Source organism: Apodemus sylvaticus, chromosome 4, assembly GCF_947179515.1.
Source record: "Apodemus sylvaticus chromosome 4, mApoSyl1.1, whole genome shotgun sequence".
NCBI classification, from domain to species: Eukaryota; Metazoa; Chordata; class Mammalia; order Rodentia; family Muridae; genus Apodemus; species Apodemus sylvaticus.
In genome coordinates, this window is record NC_067475.1 from 116,675,067 (window position 1) to 116,699,877 (window position 24,811).

General features: G+C 49.8%; 1 protein-coding gene across 2 annotated transcripts in view; it reads left to right on the forward strand.

Annotated features, from left to right (window-relative positions):
• Nucleotides 1-24,602, forward strand: part of Maml3 (mastermind like transcriptional coactivator 3) — a 420,062-nt gene extending 395,460 nt beyond the window's left edge. The window contains exons 3-5 of one of the 2 annotated variants that reach the window (XM_052180538.1): nucleotides 16,615-16,887; nucleotides 21,741-21,822; nucleotides 23,162-24,602. In XM_052180538.1, coding sequence (XP_052036498.1) covers nucleotides 16,615-16,887; nucleotides 21,741-21,822; nucleotides 23,162-24,153 — 1,347 coding nt within the window. In that variant the 3' untranslated portion in view covers nucleotides 24,154-24,602. Of the gene's footprint in view, nucleotides 1-16,614; nucleotides 16,888-21,737; nucleotides 21,823-23,161 lie in introns of both variants that reach the window. The other variant, XM_052180537.1, reaches the window with a different exon arrangement.
• The last annotated feature ends 209 nt before the right edge of the window (nucleotides 24,603-24,811 follow it).

Below are 24,811 nucleotides of genomic sequence, written 5' to 3' on the forward strand. Positions count from 1 at the left end.
AAGGTCGTGTCTTCTCCTTTTACCCCAGTTCTCTTACCCTCAATTCCAAAGGGCCGTCCCCATTAGACTCCAGACTGTTGAAAGGGACAGAGGCACCTTCACAAAAGCCCCAGGGGACATGGAAGCTACGGTACTAGGCGATGTTGTTGGGGGTTTCTTTGCCATTAGCTCTGCAAAGGCCCAATAGAGATCTCTTATGCTCTTAATGCTCATAATAAGTATCAGGCAAAATGGCTGGGGAGATAGCCCTGCGAGTAACCTGCTTTCTGGTAAGCTGGGCAGAGCAGTGCGCGCCTGTAAACCCAGCCCTAGAGGGGCGGAGCAGAGATGGACGGAGGGCTTGACAGCCATCCAGTCTGACCAATCAGCGGGCTCTAGGTTCAATGGGGGCCATTGTCTTAAAAAGTGAAGAGTGATAGAGGAAGACCCCGAACCCTAACTGACCTGGATTCTGCAGGCACACACAGGCACCCATGCTTACACACGTACACCCACACCATGTTTTTTTAAGTATCAGGCATAAGGCTGATAATGTGGACAAGAAATAAATATTAGCTTCAATGTTGGGGGGCATTGTTATTATTTGTTTTTCTTCTCCCCTCCCCTCCCCTCTCCTTCTCCTCCCCTCCCGTCCCCCTCCCCTCCTTCCCTTCCTTCCCCCCTCCCCCCCCCTCCCTCTTCCTCTGATGTTAAAGATAAAATACAGGCCCTTACTAGGTAATCACTTTACATCTAAACCCATATGTCCAAACTGCATACGAGATTTTCAAATGTATCCATCTCTAAAGTGAAGATTCACAGCTGCTCGGAGTGGAAAATACTATACTAACGGGGGAAACAATTATTTTGTGCCCTGTGCCCGTCTCCTGTTCCTCCATTCCTCTACCCTGAGTTGTTTTCCTCAGTGCTACACGTGACATGGCCTTGCTGGTATACGAGGCTTTACCTTGGCGGTACACGTGGCATGGCTGGGCGATACACGTGGTTTGGCCTCGGCGGTACACGTGGCACAGCTTTACTAGTCCCTTCGGGTTTTACTTTCCCACTTGTTTGCTTCCTTCACTCCTCAGGAATCTTGAATAGTCTATAATATAAAAATAATGTTTAAACCAGACGCGTGGCACAGGCTGTAATCCCAAAGAATCGCAAGTTCGAGATGTGCCGGGGCTGTATCGCATGATCGTGCCTCAAAGAGGGGAAAGAAACAAAATCATGTTTAAGTTTGATTCCCCCACGCATTTGATGGCAAACCCCTCTCTTCCTCCTTCAGAACACAGAATGAAAGCGGCTCGTTCAGACAAGGAGCTGCGGGCCCTGGCTACTTTGACAGACACAGACAGAATATGCTGTATTAGAAAGGGAGGCAGAGAAGGGGAGGGAAAGGAAAACAAATTGGCTGGTGTCAAGCATCTGAGGAATTTTGTTCCCACTGAGGCCAGTGTGGGAACGCATGCTGCTGCGGCAGGGGCCCTGGGAGCCTGAGAGAGATTTGTAGCTCCTCTCCTCAGAGTGAGCCAGGCAGGCCAGAGGCTGCATCATCTCTCAGGCTCCGGAAGTCTCAGTGTTAGGAAAGACAGCCTGCTTCACGCCACTGTCATCTGAAGAAAGGGAAGATTTCCCAAAGGGAGGGTATCTCATGTATTCAACAAAGACACCAGGCCTCCGAGTTAAAACACAACACAAGCTTTTACCTGGAGTCAGTCTCCCGCCGATTCCTAAACTTCAATTAAGAATTTGTTTAAATCTTTTTAAACCACCATCTCAAGTTTAGTTTTAAAAATTCGTGGAAAGAGCAACACTATCCCATAAGAAAAATATCGCACAGCACATGCTAACTTAAGCATTTTTTTAACTCAGTATTTGTGTTGCAAACAAGTTATAGCAATAAGATCCAAGGACTTTTCTGACTGTTTCTGTCCAAGCATGAACTTACGCCTAGCAAATAGTTACTGTGTTTCTTATGAAGACTGCTTATGAAAACCCAGTTGGGTCACCCCTGACCCTGTCACTCTGCCTTGCCCGGCTGTCCTCCATGTTGACTGGAGCATTCATCAGGAAGGGGGAGGTGGGGAGCCAAGTGAAAGAAGCACAAATTAAAAGCCGCCACCGCCGCCACCCTCTCAAAGTACTTCTGATCTTAGTTCCTGTTGTTTTCTGACTTCCTTTCATCCCCAGAAAATATTATGAGGGCTTTGACAGTAGTCAGGACACATGCCTGCTTATGCTAGATATTTTTAAAGCCACAGCACACTATTAAACATGGTGTACTAAGGTCCTACTTACATACATTAAGTTCTTATCTCTGTGTGTGTGTGTGTGTGTGTGTGTGTGTGTGTGTGTGCTGTGCATGCATGTATGGTATGCATGCGTTTGGATATATATGTTTGTGTGTGCATGTGTGTGTGTGCATGTGCATATTATGTGTGTGTGTGTGTGTATGTGCTGTGCATGCATGTATGGTATGCATGCGTTTGGATATATATGTTTGTGTGTGCATGTGCATGGTGTGTGTGTTTGTGTGTGTGTGTGTATGTGTGTGTGAGGGTCCACATGCACTACTGTGTGTGCATATCGAGGCCCACAGTTGACATGGAGGGTCTTCCTTGATCACTTTCCACATTTTTAAAATGTCCTTGTATGAGATTTTAATAAACATCTTTACAGAACAGCCTCCAGATGCTTCTGCCAAGACCCCGTTAGGCTGTGGGCACCGGCGGCAGGGGCATGGCAGGTGGCTCTGGCTTCCCGCCCTTCTGTTCTGGGAAGGGGGTGGTGGGAATATTTCATCTTCTCCTAGGAGGACATGCTGTGTGAAGGACTGTGGTGTACTTTGGTTCGTTGTGGAGAATGGGACCAAGGGCTGTGTGGTTTTGGTGTCTGGGAAGCTCCGAGGCTAAGCCTGTGACGTCTGTGGATGGTCTGATGAGCCACAGCGAAGACCCTGTTAACCACTGTCCTGACACTTTTGACCATTATCTTATCTACCTTTTTGTTTTATTTGTTTAGTTTTGAAGCAGGGTCTCAGTATATAACACAGACTGGCCTCAAACGGATGATCCTCCTGCCTCAGCTCTCTGAGTTCTGGGATTGCAGAGGAGAAGCGTGTATGAGATGTGACTCAGGGGGCCAGGACGTGGCCTTTGCATGCGGCGAAGAGGCTGCAGAGCTATACCGGGATAATAAGTAGCAAGTGGCTTGACTCCATCTTCAGTGGGAAACCAGATTCACTTCTCCTGCTGGCTGGATTACCCCAGGCTGCCTTCCCGTCCTTCCTCCCGCTTTCCTCCCCACCCAGCCCCAGTCTAATCTCCGTTCATCTGACCCCTGCCATAGAACGATGCATTTCGCATCTGAGAGCCTCCTCCAGCTCCTGCTGTCCCCTGGTCACATCAGATGCCTTGCCTGTGTCTGGGCCCATGTCTTGCTAGTCATTCTCCCCAATATACTGGCAAGGATGGGTTCCCCACACCCAGGCGAGCACCTCACCCTCTGTCTTCCGATGGTGATTCCATCTCTTCTCCTCCACTCAGATAGGAATCTACAGTTCCATCTAGACTCCCAGTCAGATCCTCTTTTATCTTTGAACCTGCTGCCAAGAAGAGACGGAGTCTTGCACCAAGGCACCTGAGTCTAGTGCCCTGCACACCCACCAGGCTGTTTCTCCCTCCCTGTGCAAGAGCTCAGTAGGAAACTGACTGAGGTCAACATTTCTCCTCAGACTGCTTATTTAACCCATTTTGTCCCCAAGTCTCACGGTTAAGAAAATACCTGGGCCACTTTTATTCTTTAGATCCAGCATATAGGTATCTATAAAACGAATACAAAATGTTATTAGAGCTAAGAAAGGATGAGAAAAACATCTCTCTCCCTCTTTCTCACCCGCCCCGCCTCGTCCAGGGCATATACGAAGACTGTTAGTTAAGAGCTAGAGATCAGGCCAGGTGTGTAAACTACTTGCCTTGCATGCACAAGGACCTGAGTTCACTCCCCAGAACTCAACTAATATTCTTAAAAGGCTGGGCAGGTGGTGCACACCAGAAGCCACATAAACCATGCTGGGTGGGCCAGCAGGCGATGGGCCACGGGAGACCAAACAACCTGTGTTTGATGCCTAGAACCTGTATAAAAATTGGAAATAGAGTGCCAACCCAGCAATGTTGTCCACTGACCTACACACACGCCATGTGCGTAGGTGTACATGCACACTTGTGAGGCCCGCATACCACATGCACACACACAATAATAAGTAAATAAATCAGTCAAGGATTATGGCATATACTTACAATCCTAGCACTGGGGGACATGGAGACCAGCCAGTCCCTGGGGGTTGATGGCCAGCCAGCCTCGCCTAAATTGGCAAGCTGAAGTTCTAGGAGACACCTTATTTCAACAAAAACCGAAGTGGACAGCTCCTGGGGAACCACACCGAAGACTGTCGTTTGCCTACGTGTACACGCTTGCCGTGGCACGCACGTGAGCACGTGACAGAGCGCACACAGTGCAGAGCACAAAATACGGGTCGTATCTTTCGGTGTCACCAAAATGTCCCTATTGCCCACCCACATGCATGGAATATGTGTAAAAATAAATATTTAAGGGTTTTGCATGGGTAAGCCCCACACACAACCAGCCTGCACCCACCCCAGCCAGCTTCACCTGGCCCTAGCCCCCCACCCTCGACCTGTGAGCATTCTCTGAGAAGTTCTTTCTAGGCCAAGATATGTGTGTGTGTGTGTGTGTGTGTGTGTGTGTGTGTGTGTGTGTGTGTAAAAGGCCACCCTCCTCAAGCCCCCACCCACTGCCTTGTCCAGCAGGATGCTCCTCTTACAGATGCCAGGAAGGTGCCTGTGTCCCCAACTTGTCCAACTTGTCCACAGGTGACAAATAAGTTATCTATCTGCCCCAATCAAGGCTTGTTTGGTGAACCAATGAGTTGAATTAAGGGAACTTACATGTTTTTTTTTTTTTAAGGAGCATGGGTAACTTATGAGCAGTGATACCACTGAAGGGCTGTCACTTTCCCGGTAACATTATACTTGTATCCTCAAGGAGGGGGCAGGGCCTTGTCAGTCCCACCCACTGCATGATGGAAAGCTAACAGGTCCAATCTCAGGCATGTTTCCTTCTGGCAGTCCCAGCTGCTGAGTTCAAGAGGGCAACCATCCTATCTTACCCAAAGGGCTGTCTGTGGTCTACAACAGCCTCCTCCTCAACCTCACATACTCAAGTGGTTTGCCTCCTGACGGGCCCAGCAGAGCAGGCTGCCCTGACACTCCTGTGACAGTGTTTGGCGGGGATGGAAATGGGTAGCTATTTGGAAGACTCTCTTCTCAGTGCTGAGTTTCCTTAGCCACTGTCCCCAGGCTAGCGAAGGAGGTCCAGGGGTTCCCTGTAAGCCCTGAGCTCCAGCCCTTTCCTTTCCTCGTCTTGTAGCCTCACCAGCACCACACTCCATTTGGCAGCACAGTGGAGCTCTTGTCTATAAATGGAAACATTGGCCAGTCTCCCAGTATAACACAACATAGGCCTGTGTATCCGTTACGCAACCTTGGCTTCCAGAAGTTCATCAGAAGGCTGGAGGCCCGGAGAGGAAGGTCTGGACTAGGGGAGAATGCTCAAAAGTATCTTAGTCGTAGACAACAGCTGAGACCATTCCGCTCCCCCGGTTTGTAAGTCAAAGAAAGGAAGTAGACGTCAGATGGGTGGAGACACTAAAGGCAGCTGACAAGCTGTTTCCAGCCTGTGTGTTCTGATATCCGACTGAGGGCAGCCCTTCCCGAGGGAAACCTCTTGGATGGCGGCAAAATCTCTGCCGCCCTCCTTGGCTGCATTGTTCTCAGCAGGTCTCTTACAGCCCACAGGAAAGACTTGGGGGACTCCAGGTTGGACTGTGGGATGATAGTTACTGCTGCCGATTTGACACACTTTAAAATTACTAAGGAGACAAAACTTCCCAAGAGCATCTGAGAGGGAGCTTTTAGATCGGGTTAGTTGAGGTGGGAAAACCCAGCCTAAATTTGGACTGGGATCCCTGACTTTGGTCCCTTGGCGGGGGTGGGGGGATGGGAGAGGGGCAGATGAGCATCAGTATTTATCTTTGCCTGCCTACTCTGGATTGGTTTGACCTGCTACCGCAGCTCCAGTTGCAATGACTTCCCCCACTGTGAAGGACTGTTGTTCCCTCCGACCAGGAGCAGAACAAACCCTTCCCTTGTGGTTTGAATGAGGATTGCCCTCAAGGGCTCACATATTTGAAAGCTTAGTCACCAGAGAGTGGACCGATTTGGGGAGAATTAGTAGGTGTGGCTTTATAGGAGGAGTGTGTCACTCGGGCTTTGAGGTTTCAAAAGCCCAAGACCCCCATCCCCTCAACCCCACTCCCACCCCCACCTCCCAGCCCCCCTCCCCCCCAGTGTGCTCGCTTTGCCTTCTGCCTGTGGATCAGGATTTAGAACTCTCAGCTGCCGCTCCAGCTCCTTCTGTCTGCTTCCCGCCATGCTGAGTGTGGAGTAACCGTCTTAAACTGTAAGCAAGGCCCCAGTTGAGTGTTTCTCTTATAAGTTACCTTGAGCAGATTGTCTTCTCATGGTAGCTGAAGAGTAACTAGGATTCCTCCCTTCCTTCCTCCCTTCCTTCCTCCCTTCCTTCCTCCCTTCCTTCCTCCCTTCCTTCCTTTCATCTTCCCTAAAGCTGTATCTGTCCGGTACTGTGTCTTAGCAACAGAATAGAAAACTGATACAGCCTGGAGCTTAGAGACAGACCCTCAGCCCCGCCCCCGCCCAGTCCCCGCCCAGTCCCCGCCCCCACCCCACCCCCAGGGCTCTAGGGTTTCAAGCATGCACCACCATGAGGCCTTAGCCATCTCTGTGGTTTCTAGCCTAGAGTAAAGAAACGCCACAGAGAGCAGATTAGATCCACTAAAGACGAGATGGGATTTGGAAGGTGTTCGCCGCCGTACTCCGAGCCTTTCCTGCCCTCCAGGGCTTTCCACTGAAGCAGCGGAGGCCAGGATGGATGCGGCGCCTGCAGTGAGCAAACCCGTTCGCTCATACATTCTAGGCCTGGAACAGTTTCTATTGCATAGCGTAGAGAGTAGACCCCGAGGGAAGAAGCCACACACCAGACGTGTCCCGGGTCCTTCAAGAACTGTGTTCTGCCCCATGTCAGTTTAGAATCACTGTAAGACTCAAAGTACTTAAGTGGTCATGGTGACACATGTCTGTGACCTCAAGACTTGGGAGGTAGAGGCCGGAGGATCATCCTAGGCTGCACAGCAGGTTTGAGGCCATCCTAGACTACATGGGATCTTGTCCCAAAACAAGAACATCAACAATGAAGAAGTAACATCTATGTAAAAGTCTAGTACATTCATGCTCAGCAAGTCAATGCTGCCAACCCTGACAACTGGAATTTAGTCCCCAGGACCCAAGTGGTGGTCAGCGAGAACTCACTCCTGAAAACTATTTTCTGGGTTTCATTTGTGTGCTTTACCTCACAAACACCCTCCCACACACATACACGCAATAAACCAACAAACCAATTAATTAATTAATGACACTTAAAAATTACAAGTGCCATGCATTCATAATATAAAAATATTAAAGCACAAAAATCAGAACTGGGGATGGTGGGGCTCACCTTTAATTCCTGCCCTCAGGAGGCAAGAAGATCTCTGGGAGCTCAGAGCCAGCCTGGTTTACATACTGAGTTCTCGGCCAGCCAGGCCTACACAGTGAACCCTGCCTCCAATATTATCTATTATATACTGTCAGACAGGGGTGTGTGTGTGTGTGTGTGTGTGTGAGAGAGAGAGAGAGAGAGAGAGAGAGAGAGAGAGAGAGAGAGAGAGAATATAATATTTCCTGTGACTAGTGTTTCAGAGACATTTTATGTTTTTCCTCCCTCAGCTGCGCACAGTAAGCCCCCTCCGTGTGAGTAGACCGTCTGAGAAGGCATGATTTTCATTGACTGTCTCACATTCGTGGTATGGATGTGCCATAATTTATTTAATCGAGCCGCTATTGTTGTGCACTAATGAACTTTTAACCAATTTAGCATTGCTTTGGTCGTGGAATTAAATGCAACAAAAGGATCAGAGGAAGTCTGTAATTTACACCAGAGGCAGAGGAAAAGCACGACTCCCAAAGTTGTGTTTCTAATGCAGGGTGGGATTGGGACTTCGGTCCAAAAGAAAAACTGGTGGGGTTTGTTGTATTTTTATGCCCAAGAAAGTCCTTGAAAACCTGACCTTTCCCCTGGTTACTCTCTCACGGCTGCACAGAGCCCTGCCAACCGTAACCCTTTCCCCACCAGACCTTCGGAGAAGCAGTCTGTTGGTATAGACATCTTTCCCCCTACACCCCAGACTGGCTTAGGCTAGAATCCATCATGCCTAGTTAGCCGGATTCCTCAAACACGTATCTCGTTGCAACTGTGCTTCTAACTGTGCCGGATGCTAGGGGTAAAATACACACACCTCTGTCCTCAAAGCACAAAATATGACACCAGGAATGAGCCACTAAGATTAACTGTCAATAAGTTGTAACTTGTATTTAAGCATTTGGAAAGTTGGAACTTTTTCCCATTTTCCCCATCTTACAGGGTTTGACTTGGTAGGATGTACTGTCAAACATAAGCCATGATCAAGAGCATGAAAATACGTTTTTGCCTGCTAAGGAAAGGAGGGGGTGTGTGAAATGCAACTGTAAGATGAACAATGGTTGTCTCGGAGTGCTGTAAACAAGTGTTGCCTCTTTTTTTTCTACTTTCCTACATTGCTTTTAAAACTTCTGTGTTCGAGTGGCTGAGAGCATGCCTATTTTAAAGAGTTTGTTTTTAATCACATATATTATGTGCGTATCTGTCATGACTGCAGGTGCCTGTGGTGGCCAGAAGAGGGTGCTAGATCATGTCTCCAGAGTTACTAGTGGTTGTGAGCTGCCGGGGCGTGGGAACTGAATGGGTGTCCTCTACAAGAGTAGTACTCACTCTTAGGAGTGCGCTAACTCTCTAGCCCAGCATCCATGTTTTCAATCCCTCAGAATCTGGAGGGTGGGTCTAGGACAAGCATCCCAACACACCAAAGATGCCCAAGTCTTTTATCTGAGCCACCATGGGATATACATATGACCTACCCAATCCTCCCTGTATACTCTGAATCATCTCTAGACCACTTATAATACCTTAAAAATGTAAATGCTATGTAGATAGTTTAGTGTTATATTGTTTAGAGAATAATGACAAGAGAAAAGTCTGATGCAATTTGTTTCCAACATTTTCAATATGTGGATGCAAAACTTGTGGCCACAACTTTTTGCTGTCATCGGTGTCTAAGTAGACATCATCTATTTTCTCATTGAAAATCTAGGGGGGGGGGAAACAAGTTTAAAGTCCTGGTCTCTTTTCTATAGAACCAAGCCAGAAGGACAGCACTCACTCTACCCTAGAGATGTGCTACACAGTCAGAAGCCAGGGAGATGGCTCAAAGGATAAAATGCTTGCAAAGCAAGCCTGAGAACCCAAGTTCCATCCTCAGCACCCAGGCTATGAAGAGCTTGTAATCTCGGGTTTGGAGAGACAGAGAGAGGAGGGCCTTGCTGTTCAGCCAGTCTGCCAGGCCCACGAGTTCCAGGCTCAGTGAGAAAGAACAGTGTAGAGAACCAGAGAGTGAGACAGGCTACATCAACCTCTGTCTCCCTCTCTTTCTGTCTCTCTCTGTGTCTCTCTGTTTCCCTGTATATGTATGTATGTCTCTGTGTGTCTCCCTCTTTAGAGAGAGAGAGAGAGAGAGAACTTCAGCAATAACAGTAATAACCTGAAGATGTTTTTTATGCCATCAGAGTGTCTCAGTCATGGTCCCATAGAGGAGTTGAGTTCCTAGTCGGGTCCCTGGGTCCCCATAAGGAAAAGAGCTTCCTGGTAATAAATAGAACTGGCCTTTAGTTGCTACTGTTTAAGTGAAACACTTCCTAAATTGTTAGTCACAGTCTGAAAATTCAACTGTTTGGGGGGATATAATCAAACAAACAATAGGGGGGTCTTACTTTGTAGTCCAAGCTAGCCCCCTGCCTCCACCTCCTAAGCACTACTGTTTTGAGCACGTGCCAGTGTACTCAGCTAAAAACAAGCTTTTCAATGTAGCCGTCTCGAATCATCCATGAAGAGGAGGGGTTTGGGTGACTGTTAGGGCTCTGGTGGGAGTTTGTTGTAAGCTTCTTCCCAACCTCACAGTGAAAAAGAACTCGTTGAAAAGGAAATTTGTACAGGGTTGCCACCATCCGCAGGGCATGCTTCTGCCCTGACACCTGGTAGACTTCAGAGGGAGCTCAGATTTTAATTTACTTTGTTTCATCTTTCCTCTCATGGTTGGATAGCCTAGTCTTCTGCCCTTTAAAAAAAAAATCAAAGTTGATAGCAGAGACATCCTGATTTGGAGTCTCAGAAAACAATTTTTAAAAGTCGTTTTTTGTTGTGGTTGTTCACATTTAGTTTCATTCTTTGATTTCTTTTCGATTCTAATAGTTTCTGCCCTTTTATTCTGTGTCCATTCTTCCCCCCTTCCCGTGCTCGTTCTTTATTCCAGAATGCTCCTGGGCGGTCTGCTCAATTGAGACCAGATGTCTGTTTTGGTGATAGAAAAGTTCAAATCCCAAAGATGCCGCCCCAGCTGTGGGACAATCAGACAAGTTCCCTAACCTCTCAGAGACTTGAGCTTTCTAATCAACGGAACGAGTTTGATTACACAGGTAAAGGCATCTAGCAGAGCCTTTGCCTATACCGAGTTCCTCATGCAAGTCCGTTATCTTCTAGTGTAGCCCTGTGGTCTCTTTATTGAAAGAACCCTTTCCAACCAGAGGGGATATTCATCAATCCATAGCTTTCTATTGTGCTACCCTGGGGAACTTGAGGGCATGCCTGATGCTCTCCCTTAGCAAGGATCGCCCAAGTCCCACTCCCCTCCCCCAAGCCTCATCCCTTGGTCTTGGCTACCTTTCAGCTTACAGAGATCAGTTGCAACTGGAATGCCATCCTTTCAAAAAGAGTTAGGGCCCCTGGTTCCCCTGAGAATTCTCAGGTCTTCGTGACAAATATCACGGAGCCAGCCTAGCAGACCTGAGCAGGGAGGGGGAGTTTGATTCTAAATGCAGCAGTTTGATTCACACTGAAGCCAGAGCAAGCCTGCACCGGGGCTTGATTTTTGAAAAAATGCAAGTTTGCAATCAAATCAGGGCCAGGCTGCAATCAGCCAGGATTATTCGCTCCAGTAATTCCCAAACTCCTACAGGATATCCCATCACCTGGAGAACTTGGTCTGATTCCGTAGGCCTGGTGGGGCCAGGGAATCTGCATTTCTGCCTCGCTCCCAGGGAATGCCAATGTAAGGTGAGCCGGGACCACGGTTTGAGAAGCTGTATTCTTCGCCATTGCTCTACACAGATTTGCTCTTACAGAATGAGGAGGAGGTTTTCGCCTCTTCTTAGCCTTTTTCATCTCCAAAGTTCTCATTGTCACTGGCCACTTTTAAATGTGGTTTTCAGATTTTCAAGGGACTCTGGATGGAGGCAAGGTGGCCTGCCCATGCCTCTGGGAATCACAACAGGGGTCCTTTGGGTGATGGAGTCATTCTGCCTGGTGCTCACCGGACATGAAGGCACTAAATTCTTGCTGAGCAGGTGTGACCTTAGCTGTCACCTTTCATAGACCCTAACTCTCTGAAACCTAAAACTCGACATTGTAAACAGCCTCGAAATACTGGATATGAAGTCTTTTGATACTCAGAATTTAGTCCAAAATTCATTTGGCCTGAGACTGGTTGGCCCAGTTCAGCGTGTGTGTGTGTGTGTGTGTGTGTGTGTGTGTGTGTGTGTGTGTGTGACGGATTTGTTTTCTAGATAGCCTCTCTGTTTATTGATTTATTCCAGCTCTTTCTTACCCACAACAGCCCTACATACATGTCCTTTCCTCTGGTGCTCTCTAGGCTACAGGAACACTCGGAGTAGTGGCACTGGGCAGTATGCCCACCCCTACAGCGTCAGGCTGTTTCTCAGGGGCCCCAGGGCACCCGCTCTTCTCATGAGCTCCTGGTCTTTGTTAGGAGCGCCAAGCAGTGAGGCGCTCTCTGGCCAGCCTGGAGCTCCCGGCCCTACCCCTGCACGCTTTGCCGAAGCCCCCTGAGGACTTGTAAGCCGATAGGCTGGAGTTGAAGAGGCTAAATTACGCCTCAGGGGACTTTTTAACGAAAACCCTAAATTTCATTTGGGCGACTGGTAGGCCACGTGGTTGCAGAGTGAGCAGAGGTCCCTTCCTCCCGCACAGGCTTTGTGCCTCTCTGTCTAGAGAAACCCTGTCCCCTCCAATGGCGAGGTGCCCCTGGGGTCTGGCCGCCACCGCCCCCCTGCATCTCCTCCGACTCCGCTCACCATCCTTCGGTTTCCTTCCACGTCCTCTTCCTGCCCCCCACCCCCACCCCTCATCCCACCCCGCCAAGTCCCTCTTCCCTCTGACTGGAGAAAAGTCGGTAATAAGAAACCAGTTTGATGTCAGCGAGTGGGGAAGGGAGAGACCTCCACCCCTTAAGATGCACCGCCATGGTGAGAGAACTCATTTTGTGCAAAGAGGGCCTCGAGCCACCAGGGAATTCCTGGATTGTCTCAGGCTGTCGTGTGTGATGTCCATCACGCCGTGCGAACACCATCTGCTCCGTATTATGCTCGCAGTTGCCAGGCTACCTGCTGTACGCAGGAACACTTGACTGCCTGGCTCCACGTCCGTCCGCAGCGGCGGCGGCCCGGGAGGGGCGGAGGGGGGGGGGGACCCAGCCCTGATTAAGCCATCTGCGATGGGGGTGCGGAGGGTGGGGGGGAACTCAGAGCGAGGTCTGGAGTGCGGTCCCGGACTCACACCACCCTCTGCTGGGCTACTGGCATAACAACAGCTGCTCAAGAAGGTCCCCTCGGGGCCACCTAGGAAAGGATGAAGCCCAGGGTTTTCTGGGTCCGGTACACAGGATGTCGCATCCTGTCCCACTCAGGAACTAATGATCTTACCGACGCCACATCTCTGGTCCCTATCACCCAGATACTGCGTTTTCTTGTGGGGAGGAGAAATCCCTTCAGAGAAAGCAAGTTTCTCCACAAGTGGGTTTATAAATAAACAGCTGGCTGTTCTCGGAAGATATTTTTATCGCCTCTGATTTTTGAAGTCGGAAACTGCCTCTTTGAGGGAGGCTAGAGTGTTGTTTACACCTTCCTACCTCCCTCTAGCCTTTAGAAAATTGTTAAGCTCTCGCCCCTGCAGCGGAAGGTGAATGTGTAAGACACGTTCTTTGGTTTTGATCTCTTCCCCCCCCCCCCTTATTTTACTGAAAAGTGAGAGTGTTTGGAGAGCCTGGAAGATCTGCGTGGCAAATTGGATTCAAGGAGAGGAGAATGTATTAAGATTCAGGGTGGAAAGCGAGGGGAGGTCGCTGGGCTGGGAGTGGAGAACAAACCAGTAATTAAAACTAAAAATACTGCATCATTTGGCTCTAGGCATTACATGTCGCATGACGAAAGCTCACTCTGGTTTTCTCTAATTGCACAACCCAGTGTGTGTCCGCCATAGAAACGAGAGCAGGGGCTTGGCATCCTAGAGCTTGACAAGACTATTTCTCATTAAGCCCTCTTAGATTCCAGGTTAAAAGAAGCCCGGCGACATAAACAGCCTCCCGCACCGGTTTCATTTGTAAAGCCGGTCATGGTGCGCTTGCCCACTTTGGGACACACCTGTGCACTTGCTGGGAAGCCCGCAAAGACGCTTGCTGTATTTGGAAGGCAACGTCGCAGCCATATTGGGTCCTGTAGTCTGCATTGAGAACATTAACAACTTTGGGGACAGGGTCATTCTGGGAATGAAAGTAACCCCAGAGGTAATAGCTTGACTGTGTCCACAGGGACAGCATGTGGCTGGGTATATGAGCATCGCCACCTCGGCTGCCTCTCCTGTTTTCCCAGGGGAGAGAAGGGAAAGCACCCTTCACCCCTGGCTGCAGGCCTCCACTATGCAGAGGGTCACATGGGCAACAAAACCTCAAAGTACTCGGAGAGAAGCAGGGCCAGGAAGAACAGCCCTTTCAAAAACAAGCTAAAGAAAGTGTTGGCTCTCCTTGGATCTCATTTTCCCTTCAAATCTCTCTTCATCAAAACCGGGAAATAGTCAACAGACTGAAATGCGTAGGAGAAAAACTATTATCTGTCCTTCCACTGGGTGGCTATCTCTAGCCTGAAGTGTTAAGCTGGTCAGCCATTTGTCTCTCAAGAAGGGAAGAAACAGCATGATCCTGTAGAAGGAAGGGCTTAGAAAACAGTAGCGAGCAGAGTGCAAAGGAAAGTTCTTGTGTACCTAGATAATGTTAATAAAGGTCCTTAAACGTTAAAAATATTTCATAGCTCCCCACCTGATTTCAGCGAACGTGCATAAATGAAAGCCTTTGCGGTGGACTGTGGAGATGGCTCAGCAGTTAGACTGCAGACTGCCCCTCTCAGGGCAGGGTTTAGTCCCCAGCCCCCATGCCAGGAGGCTCACAACTACCTGGAACTCCAGCTCCAAGGGATCCAGTGCCCTCTTCTAACCTCTGCAGGCAGCTGCACATGCGTGCACGCACACACTCGTACACACACACTCATACACACACACACACACACACACACACACACACACACGCTCATATACACAAACACACACGCTCATACACATGCTTATACACACACACACATGCTCAGACACACGCTCACACACATACACACACTCGTACACACACACACACGCTCATATACACACACACGCTCATATACACACACACACGCTCATATACACACACGTTCATACACACACGCTTATACACACACATGCTCACACACACGTTCACACACTCGTACACACACATGCTCATACACACACACACACACAATTTAGCCAGCACCTACACCAAAAAGCATGACTCACATTTAGACACAGGCTGTCCCAATATGTGTGCTTGGCACTGCGGACTTAAGAGTTCAGGGAAGAAAGTGGAAATAATACAGAAGTCGACTCAGCGTCAGTGCCCTGGTTCTCTTAGGGACCCTCCTGCCGAGACCTGAATAACTTCACAAACTCACCATATCTCCCTCGGCTGTAGTTGCTGGTGCCATAGAAGCAATGCACTTTGTTTTGCTCATCCAGTTTTGTTTGGGTGCTGGCAGGCAGAGTGAGTAGGGATGGGATGTTAGGTGCAACATCACCAGAAAGGACCACTTGCCTGGGTCACCACCAGGCAAGGAGAGAAGCCGGAGGCCGGCCAGCCCAGGTTCATGGGAATCAACCCCAAACTGGCCCTGGAGAGGCAGACAGGATCTTGATTCTGTATTTTGAGAGAAAATTGCCTGCACAAACAACCACATCTATACCAAAGCATGCCTCACGGTACTGCTGTGCCTGTCCTCGTGTGAGTGCCATTTAAGTCGGAGCCTCTGTGCTCAGGTCGGAAGGAAGGCCGTGTCCCGCATTGGCCATGGCCACTTTGCCATTAGGAGTGTCTAGAAAGTGACTTTTGTGTCTACACTCCCACCGTGCCCATTAGCACTTCCCCCTGGTAGCCTCCACTGTCTGGTGGCATAGACATCCCTCCTGAGGGCATCCTCTCAGATAGCCCGTGGCCTCTGTGGGATCAGCTACTTAGCACATTACCTCTATTCCCTGGGGGTCAGTCCTTATAAGTTTCTGTCAACTCTTTGAAAAATAATTATAGAGCCAAGAGTCCCAACCCAGTCCCTGGTGCTGAAATTATCCCAGACACATGAGATGCAATTCTATTTTTAAAGAGATTAGGAGATTGCATGGCTTTTAAAAATGTATTATTTCTCATTTCATATATATAACTTGCTCTGGTCATATTTCCCTGCCCTCCCCCCTCTGACCGAACTTCTTGGCCTTCCCAAGAAGTCCCTCTCTTGGGATTATATAGCTTTGGTCAAAATAAAATATTTTCAATTCCTACTATCAAACCTCTGCCTGACAGAATTAAAATGCGTGCGCATGTGTGTGTGTGCGCACACACACACACACACACACAAGAACAAGTATTTTGACTAATTGGTCTAACATCAAGCATTCGGTCTGTTTGTTAACATGCTGCGATAGTATGTGACTTCCTTGAACATCTCTACTATTTACTAAGATGCCCATTTTAGCAAAGCAGAGAGTACGTGCTAGGATTGTGAGGAAAGACGAGGGTGGGGTTGCCTTTGAGTCAATGGTGAGCCCACCCTGATTGTTATTTCCTTTTTTTTTTTTTTTTTTTTTTTAGAATCAGTGATGAAACCCCAGTGCTCCGCCACTATGCCATCCCATCTGAAACAGACGACTTGACTCCCCATTTCCCAGACCCATTCTCTGTTTATATTCCCTGTCCCTGTAGCCTCTCCAGTTCTAATATGGGGAGGCCAACAGTTTTCTGGAAGTGTAACGGTACCACTCTGGACCCGTGGAATCCCCAAGCCAGAACTTCTGCCCCATTCCTCTCCCCAGAAGTTTCCCCTGAAATGTCAGGAAGTGTTCCAGCAGAATTTCTAAATTGCTTTCTTCTGGTCTCTCTAGGAGCAGCACGCAGTTGGTATTCCCCGGACCACAGGCCCTATGCAGAACTCTGTGCCCCCAGGGTCAGGCAGCATGGTCTCTGGAGCCAATCCTGGGGGCCTTGGATTTCTAGGCAGCCAGCCACAGGCAGCCATCATGAAACAGATGCTAATGGACCAACGGGCCCAGCTGATGGAGCATCAGAAGCAGCAGTTCCTTCGGGAGCAGAGGCAGCAGCAGCAGCAGCAGCAGCAGCAGCAGCAACAGCAACAGCAGCAGATCCTGGCTGAGCAGGTAAGTAACATTCCCCAAGGTATAAGCCATCAATTCAGCAAGCACTCATCTGGCACCTCCTATTGGTGAGAAAGCCAACGTTGTCCCTGTCAAGGTCTGCCCTTCATAGGAACACAGAAGAAGAAGAAAAAACGTCAGAAGGACTGAGTTGGTTGTAAATGTTAGACTCGTGTGGTGGTTTGAATAGGAATGGCCCCCATAGATTCATGTGTTTGAGTTCTTGGCTACAGGAAATGACCTATTAGGAGGTATGGCCTTGTTGAAGTAGGTGTGTCCTTGTTGGAAGAAGTGTGTTACTGTGGGGGCAGGCTTTGAGTCTCCTATGCTCAAGTTATGCCCAGCATGGCACAGTCTCCTTCTGCCATCTTTGGATGAAGACATAGAATTCTCAGCTCCTTCTCCAGCATGTCTACCTGCTCCTTCTCCAGCATGTCTACCTGCATGCCACCATGCTTCCCCCATGATGAACAATGGACTAAACTTACTCTGAAGCTGTAAGCCAGCCCCAATTAAATGTTTGCCTTTATAAGAGTTGCTGTGGTCATGGTGTCTCCTCACAACAATAAAACCTTAACTGTGACCATGGAAACAACATGAACTATCAGGGAACTTGAACGGGCATCATGGAAAGGATATAACTGGAGAAAGTCCCTGCCACCTTTTCCTACAACTCAGGAAATCTGTGAGTTAAAGGAAGACCTAGCACAAACAAACCTTTACCCTAAGCATACTCACCCACCCCAGCCATATAATCCTCCTGCTCTGGAAGAAAGCCTTCCCTGAAGAGCCTCCCTCTTGCCTTTGATTTGTTCTGGCTTTAGATGCTGGTGCCTGATTTAGTGTTATCCCAAGGAATTGCCTAAATCTGTCCATAAGAGAGTCTGTGATCCCCTATGGGACCTGCATAGGGCATCCCACACTACAGGCAGGCCCTGAATCACAGGTGGGCTGAAAATCCCAGCAAAGCTTTGACTCTTGCTCATGCCTTGTCCCTAATAGAATTCGAATTTTGGAATTTCCTCTTCAAAGTACTGAGTAAGTTACAGGCATACCAAGGCCCCTACCTGCCCAGAATAACAGTTACAAATAATACCAGTCTCCCTCCAGAGAGGAAACGTGGACTGTTGAGCACACCTTGCTTATGTTCCCTGAACAGCCGTGTAATTATCTCCCTTCTTACCAAGGTCAGGCAGCCACCTGGCAGCTATTGTACAAACAAGCCTCCATCCCTCTCCCCCTGCATAAGGTGTGTGACAAGGAGCTGTGCTAATCTCTCTCCGGGAGTGATCAGTGGACTTGTTAAGGGGCTCTGGGCTCTGTAAATCTCTCCTCCACCAAACCCAGGACATTTTCAGATGTGCCTGGCACCCTGAGTGATTATTTCTGATACATGCGCTGCAACCGAGACACAGCAGGAGCCAGAGTAGCCCACAGACCTCATCTATGCCCACCCGGGGGGGGGGGTGCTCTCATGCCATGCTGCCTGGTCAGCCACGCCCTGGGGAACCAACAGGGAGGTGGAAGGTTGCAGGAAGAGGTGTGTCAAACCCATGCCTTTGGACAAGGCAACAAGTAGAACCCCCCAGCATCATGATGACCTTAGAAAACATGGAGGAAGCAAAAAACTGACTGAGTTGCCCTAGAAACTGTATATACAATTTATAAAGGACTGTCTCCCAACTCAGGGTCTGGACTTGGCTATCCTTTTTTCTTTTAATATGATTTTGGGTAAATAAGTAGATCATGGAAGGCTGAAGACATGGGGGAAGTGCTCGCTGTGTAAGCGTGACGACCTGCATTTAATCTCAGGTGCAGTAATGTGCACATGGAATCACCGCGCCTACCATGAGGTGGGGAAGCACAGGGGCCCTCAGAAGCTCCCAGGCTGCCTAACTGGCATATACAGAGGCAAGCCAGAGGCCCTATCTCAAACAAACTAGAAAGTGAAAAGATACCAGAGATTGCCTGTACCCTTGGCACACCACACACACACACACACACACACACACACACACACGCAAGCATGCATTTGTAAAAAACCAGTCTGTCTTCATCTAGCAGGTTAGGTTCACATAATTTTCCCACGTTAAAGTTTGTTTGAGGTAAAGAATGCAAAGTCCCTAGAAAATTGTGCTTTCCACCAATGTTTATAGAAGTGGCTCCTAGGACGCCCGACAGCATTAGGGATTGCTGTAGAAAAGCTACAACCCATGTGTAGTCCAGGTCAATGTAATGTCTCGCCTGCCTGTGCCCTGTGTGATGCTTAGCATTGGGGGAGGGGGGCTCAGGGCCACCGCGGTGGAATGATTTCAGCTTTGGGCTGAGCTCTCTTTGCTATCATTGGCTGTGCTGGGGATGGCTCCCAGGACCTCACCCGTGTTAGGCACGTGCTCTGCTTCTGGGCTGCACCCCAGCCCTGAGAGTAAATATTGATCGTCACATCAGCACCACGCTGACTCTGTGATTTCCTCAGTCCCGGCAGCATTGAACATGCCCCGTCACTTCCAGTTCTGGAAACAATGTATTGGAAACACTTGTGTTTCCTGAGCACCCCCCACCCCGATGGAAAACGGACAGATTCAAGATCCTGCCTATCTCGGGGAACTGGGCTGATCAGGCAGTCAGAGCCACGAAGGTTGAACGCAGGTGCAAGCTGGGGCTAATGCCTTGTTCCCGACCAGCACATAGCATGTCCCCTCTCGCCCACTCCCAGAGGTTGTCCAGATCTTCCCATCTGAGGTCTCAGATAAACAGTCGGGAGCCTGGAGTCCCATCGCATGCAGGTGGGAAGACTGAAGTGAGGAGGAACTTCTGTGGTTTGAGACCACATGCTTAGAAAAAGGTAGAACGGGGAAGGGGAGTGGGGAATCCCAGCCCACCGCTACCACGGCCTTATCCCTCCCTGTCAGTGAGGCAGTTAAACTTGTGTACTGTCTAGGAAGTTTGACAAGGAGAAACATGCCCCTGTGTGTGTGTGTGTGTGTGTGTGTGTGTGTGTGTCCTATGGAGGCTGTAGATCAGCCACTGGTAGCATTTTCCTGGCACTGCCAACCTTGTTTATGAAGGCAGGGTGTCTCACTGGCCTGCAGCTTGAGAAGTAGTAGAGTGTTTGCCCAGAGAGATCCTGCCTCTGCCCCCCAAGCCCCGGGATTATACCACGCCTGACTTCTTTCTTTCTTTCTTTCTTTTAACCTGAGCTGTAGGACTCAAAGCCGGAGCTTCACGCTTCTGAGGCAGTCCAGTACTTGCCTGACTCAGCTCTCTCCCCAGGCCGGGGAAAAACTTTTAAAAGCTCCACTCACCCCCAATAACATCCTTGCATTATTGTCTGAAAGGTTTGCCTGGTTTCCACCCTACACTTACAATGCTCTACACATTTTTTTCTGTAGAAAAATCTCCTTTTTCTGTAGAATCCCATGGTAGACACACAGGCTGGGCCAGCAGGGCAGAAGCTGTTTGGTGTTTTTGTTTTTGTTTGTTTTTGCCGGGGTGGGGGCAGTTTGTTGTTTCTTTCCTTTGGTTGCCAGAGTGCTGCCTGGCCTTTTAGGGGAAAAGAAAGAGATTCAGAAAATTACAGACCTGCCTAGGAACAAATGTGAGGGAGAAAATGGAAGTAAACACGTGTGGGAAGAAGTAGCCAGTGGCTGTTATTTTTATAATGAGCCCTAGAGCTGGGATCTGGTTGCAGGTTCTTTTGGGCGCTCACAGATGTAAAGTACTTAATGAATATTCAGCAGCTGCCGGAAAGCGGTTAAGTGCACCGGAGGTCACGTGACTAGTTGATGACCAACCGAGAACTCACAGCCTTTTCCCTGCCCTTTCTCCTTGCCCTTTCGTCTCTCTCCTCTGCACATTATAATGATCCTAACAGCAGGCCCAGCAGGTTGGTAATGATGCTCGTGGCACAGGATCCCACGCAAGTCAAAGAAGAAAGACTAAAAGGCAGGTCTTGGACTCCCAGAATAGGTGGAATCCCACATGGTTGCTTCAGAGCAGCAAACTCAGAGTATTTGACTTGTAGACATGTATTGTGCTTCATGGGAATAATGAAAAAACAAAACAAAACAAAACAAAAAAACCCCCAAAAACCATGGTCCCTGAGGAGCCTATGTTCCTGTACCCACAGCATCTACCTAGGTTATTAGAAAGCAGTTGCTTGTCCCTTTGCGCCAGATCCCCACAGTGCCGAGGAAAGCGGTCCTCTGGCTGATGCTGGAAAATCAAAGTTAAAGTTGCATCACTCAGTGCATGAGCCAGCAAGTCCAGCATGGAGCACCAGGGAACATCAGCAGAAAACGTGTCAGAGCGGTGACATCTGCACCAGCCCCAGGCTGGGACACCCGAAATGATGGTCTGTAGGGGAATGAGTACGTTGTGGTATGTCCATAGGATGGGATACTAGTCGGCAGAGAAGAGGCAGCACGCACCTCAGCAGGAAGAAACCTCGCAAGTGTTTATGGGAAATGTAAGACACCAGGCACAGGATACACACTTTCAAGGAAGTCCAGTGTCAGCAAGATGTAGTCCGTGGGGTCAAAGTTAAGTGAATGGTGCTCTGGGAGAGGGATACTGGGAAAGGGGGGCTTCTAACACGTGCCTGATTCTGGTTCTGAGGGTGGGGCTCGTTTTCCAGGTATTTCCACATCGTGAAAATCCACCCACACCCACTGTTGACTTTACGCAGCCCGTGCCTCTATGTATGTGGGGTTTTCCCACACAAAATGTAGTCTTTGAGAGAAATGTAAGATACTACCTTCATCAGAGCTGGCCTGTCCCCAACTGTGCTCCCCCTCCCTCCACACACCCCCACCCCGCCCCATCTCACCTCTGCCTTCTCTCATCTTTTCCAGCAGTTACAGCAGCCGCACCTGCCCCGCCAGCACCTGCAGCCACAGCGGAATCCGTACCCAGTGCAGCAGGTCAATCAGTTCCAAGGTGAGGCCACCTCGGTGTGCCTGCTGGCCCTGGCTTCCCACTGGGAAGTGTGCACAAGTCGTCGGCCGATGCGTGGCTTTGTGTGTGCTTGTGTTCAGGTCATAACCAATGAACTGGCAAATGGACAAGAGCAACAGCAGAGGCCCTGGCCCTGAGTGAGCCCTCCGCTGATCCTGGTGGTCACAGAGAAGCTCTTGCCAGCCTGGGGGTGGAGTGTAGACTCAGACTGCTTTCTCAAGGCTACAGGGTATTTTGAGAGTTGAACAACTTGTAAGGACAAGCTAGTGCTTGTCGGCCCCAGTCACAGTCCTTGTTTGCAAGGCGAGAGAGTCATCCTAGTCCACAGGGGAGAGAAAGAGAAGGGAGTGCGGGAGAATAGAAGGGAGGGTGCAGAGTGGTTACTGGTCCAAAGGAGGGGGGGGGCTTTGCCTACAGAAAGACACGAGGGTCTTCGCCAAGGAAGGAGAGACGGCATGGTTTCTTTTTCTAGCTGCGGGCTCTTGCCCATCTGCGCAGCCAAAGTCAGAGAGACAGAGAGTTACAGCGTGGATCTAAAATATGCCTCATTGCTCAAACAGCTTGAAGGCAGTGGTAATGACTTTTTACCTCAAGCCCTACTCATGTCTAAGAGGAATAAAAAACAAAAACAGTTGAATGGAGAGTCATTGAATGGATTCTCTACAGACCTGAAGTCCACAAAGAGAACGTGCAGTGAGCAGATTTATTCTTCCTCCTGAGCCCCTCCTCCTCCTCCTCCTCCTCCTCCTCCTCCTCCTCCTCCTCCTCCTCCTCCTCCTTCTCCTCCTCCTCCTTTCTGAGACAGAACCCCACTGTATACTTCAAGCCAGCCAGGAGTTCAGGATGTAGCCCAGTCTTGAGCTCACAGCCTTTATGCCTCCCTGCCTTCCGAGTTGCTGGGCTTACAGGCATATACCGCCACGCTCAACACAGCCCAGAGAGTTGGCACCCGCTGACTTGGTGGCAGAATACCCAGAAAAGGAAATGGCTTGCATCTGAAACGTGAACAAATGGAACACGGGGGTATGACCTCAATTTTCTGTGTCTATTTAAATATAAATAAGAGTTGGCAGGGATCTTCTCCAGATGCTGGGAATCAGGTGACTTTCATTTTTTTGACTTTGTACTTTTCAATATTTTGCAAAATGTTCCCAACTCGTGTGTTATGATCATTAAAAGTAATGACCTTTCTCTGAAGATTTATTATTGCAGTAGATCCTCTCATATGCAGGACTGTCATTCGCAAGGAAGATTCCAGCAACAGCTGATATGTTGATGTGGAGAACAGTGGGTGACGGCTGTCCTTTCTCCCTCTCTGTAGGTTCACCCCAGGACATGGCAGCCGTGAGAAACCAGGCGGCTCTCCAGAGCATGCGAACTTCAAGGCTGATGGCACAGAATGCGGGCATGATGGGAATGGGACCCTCCCAGAACCCAGGGACAATGGCTCCCGCAGCAGCACAGTCGGAGATAGGACTGGCCCCTTACAGTGCCCCCCCAACCAGCCAACCAGGAATGTACAACATGAACACAGGCATGGCCCAAATGCTGCAGCATCCTAACCAAAGTGGCATGGGCCTCCCACACAACCAAGCCCAGGGACCCAGGCAGCCAGCCTCCAGCCAAGGGGTTGGCATGGTGAGTGGCTTCGGTCAGAGCATGCTGGTGAACTCGGCTCTCTCTCAGCAGCTGAAAGGACCTGTGGGCCAGGCCTTGCCCAGGCCCCAAGGCCCGCCGAGGCTTCAGAGTGTCATGGGAACCATCCAACAAGGAGCCCCAAACTGGCAACAGAGGACCTTACAGGGTGTTCCCGGGAGGACTAGTGGAGAGTTGGGACCATTTAACAATGGCTCCAGCTACCCACTTCAAGCTGGCCAGCCGAGACTGACCAAACAACACTTCCCACAGGGACTGAGCCAGCCAGTCATGGATGCTAACCCTGGCGCGGTGAGAACCCTCAACCCAGCAGCCATGGGACGTCAGATGATGCCACCCCTGGCAGGACAGCAAAGTGCCAGCCAGGTGAGGCCATTGGTCATGCCTGGCCTGAGCCAGGGTGTCCCGGGCATGCCGCCATTCAGTCAGCCCCCAGCACAGCCGCAGATAGCAGGCGGCAGCTTCGCTGCAAGCAACCAGGGCCAGGCCTATGAGCGGAGCCCTGCTCAGGACATGTCATACAATTATAGCGGTGAAGGTGCCGGGGCTTCCTTCCCTGGCCTCCCAGACAGTACAGACCTCGTGGACTCCATCATCAAAAGCGGTCCAGGGGATGAGTGGATGCAAGAGCTGGATGAACTGTTTGGTAACCCCTAGTCAGGAGGGACCCCAAGAGCTGTTCTGCTAGAAGCCTCACGAGTGAAAAAGGAAACAGGATGGAAACCCATCCTTGTTTTTTGTTTTTTTGACCCACGTAAATTGAGACAATGACGTCTGGCTGACAGTAGAAGGCGCAGGTGTCCACCCCCAGCTCCGTGGGGCTTCGATCCACCTGACTTCCACAGAGCAATCAAGTGGAGATGGCGTGCCGATACCTGCCTGCAGAGAAGGGTGAAGAGAGCAGGTGGGGAAGCCGAGGCCACAAGAGCTTCTCTGCTAAGCACCCCTGGGAACTTCCGGTCCAGAAGGAGCCAGTTCCAGTTCCAGCCCAGAGGGACTATGGCCCAGGATGAGGTCCCCTTAGGCCTTCCCGCCTCAGGGCCCGAGACCTCAGCTTGTGGAGACGAGAGATGGAGCCTCAGCCAGAAAAAAAAAAAAAAAAAGCCCAGCAGAGGATGCACGCATGTCGTGTGCATCGGTCTGGAAGAGATGTACGCTTCCAGACATGTTCCTGGATTTGGAGGCAGGAAAGAAGAACCGCGAGCTCACCTGAGCTGGCCCTAGGGAAACAAGCGAAGATCCTCCAGGCCTGTTTGTCGCCTGCCCAGCGCTGAGCCTCGGGAATGGTAGGGGCTTGCTGCCAGCCACCTCTCCA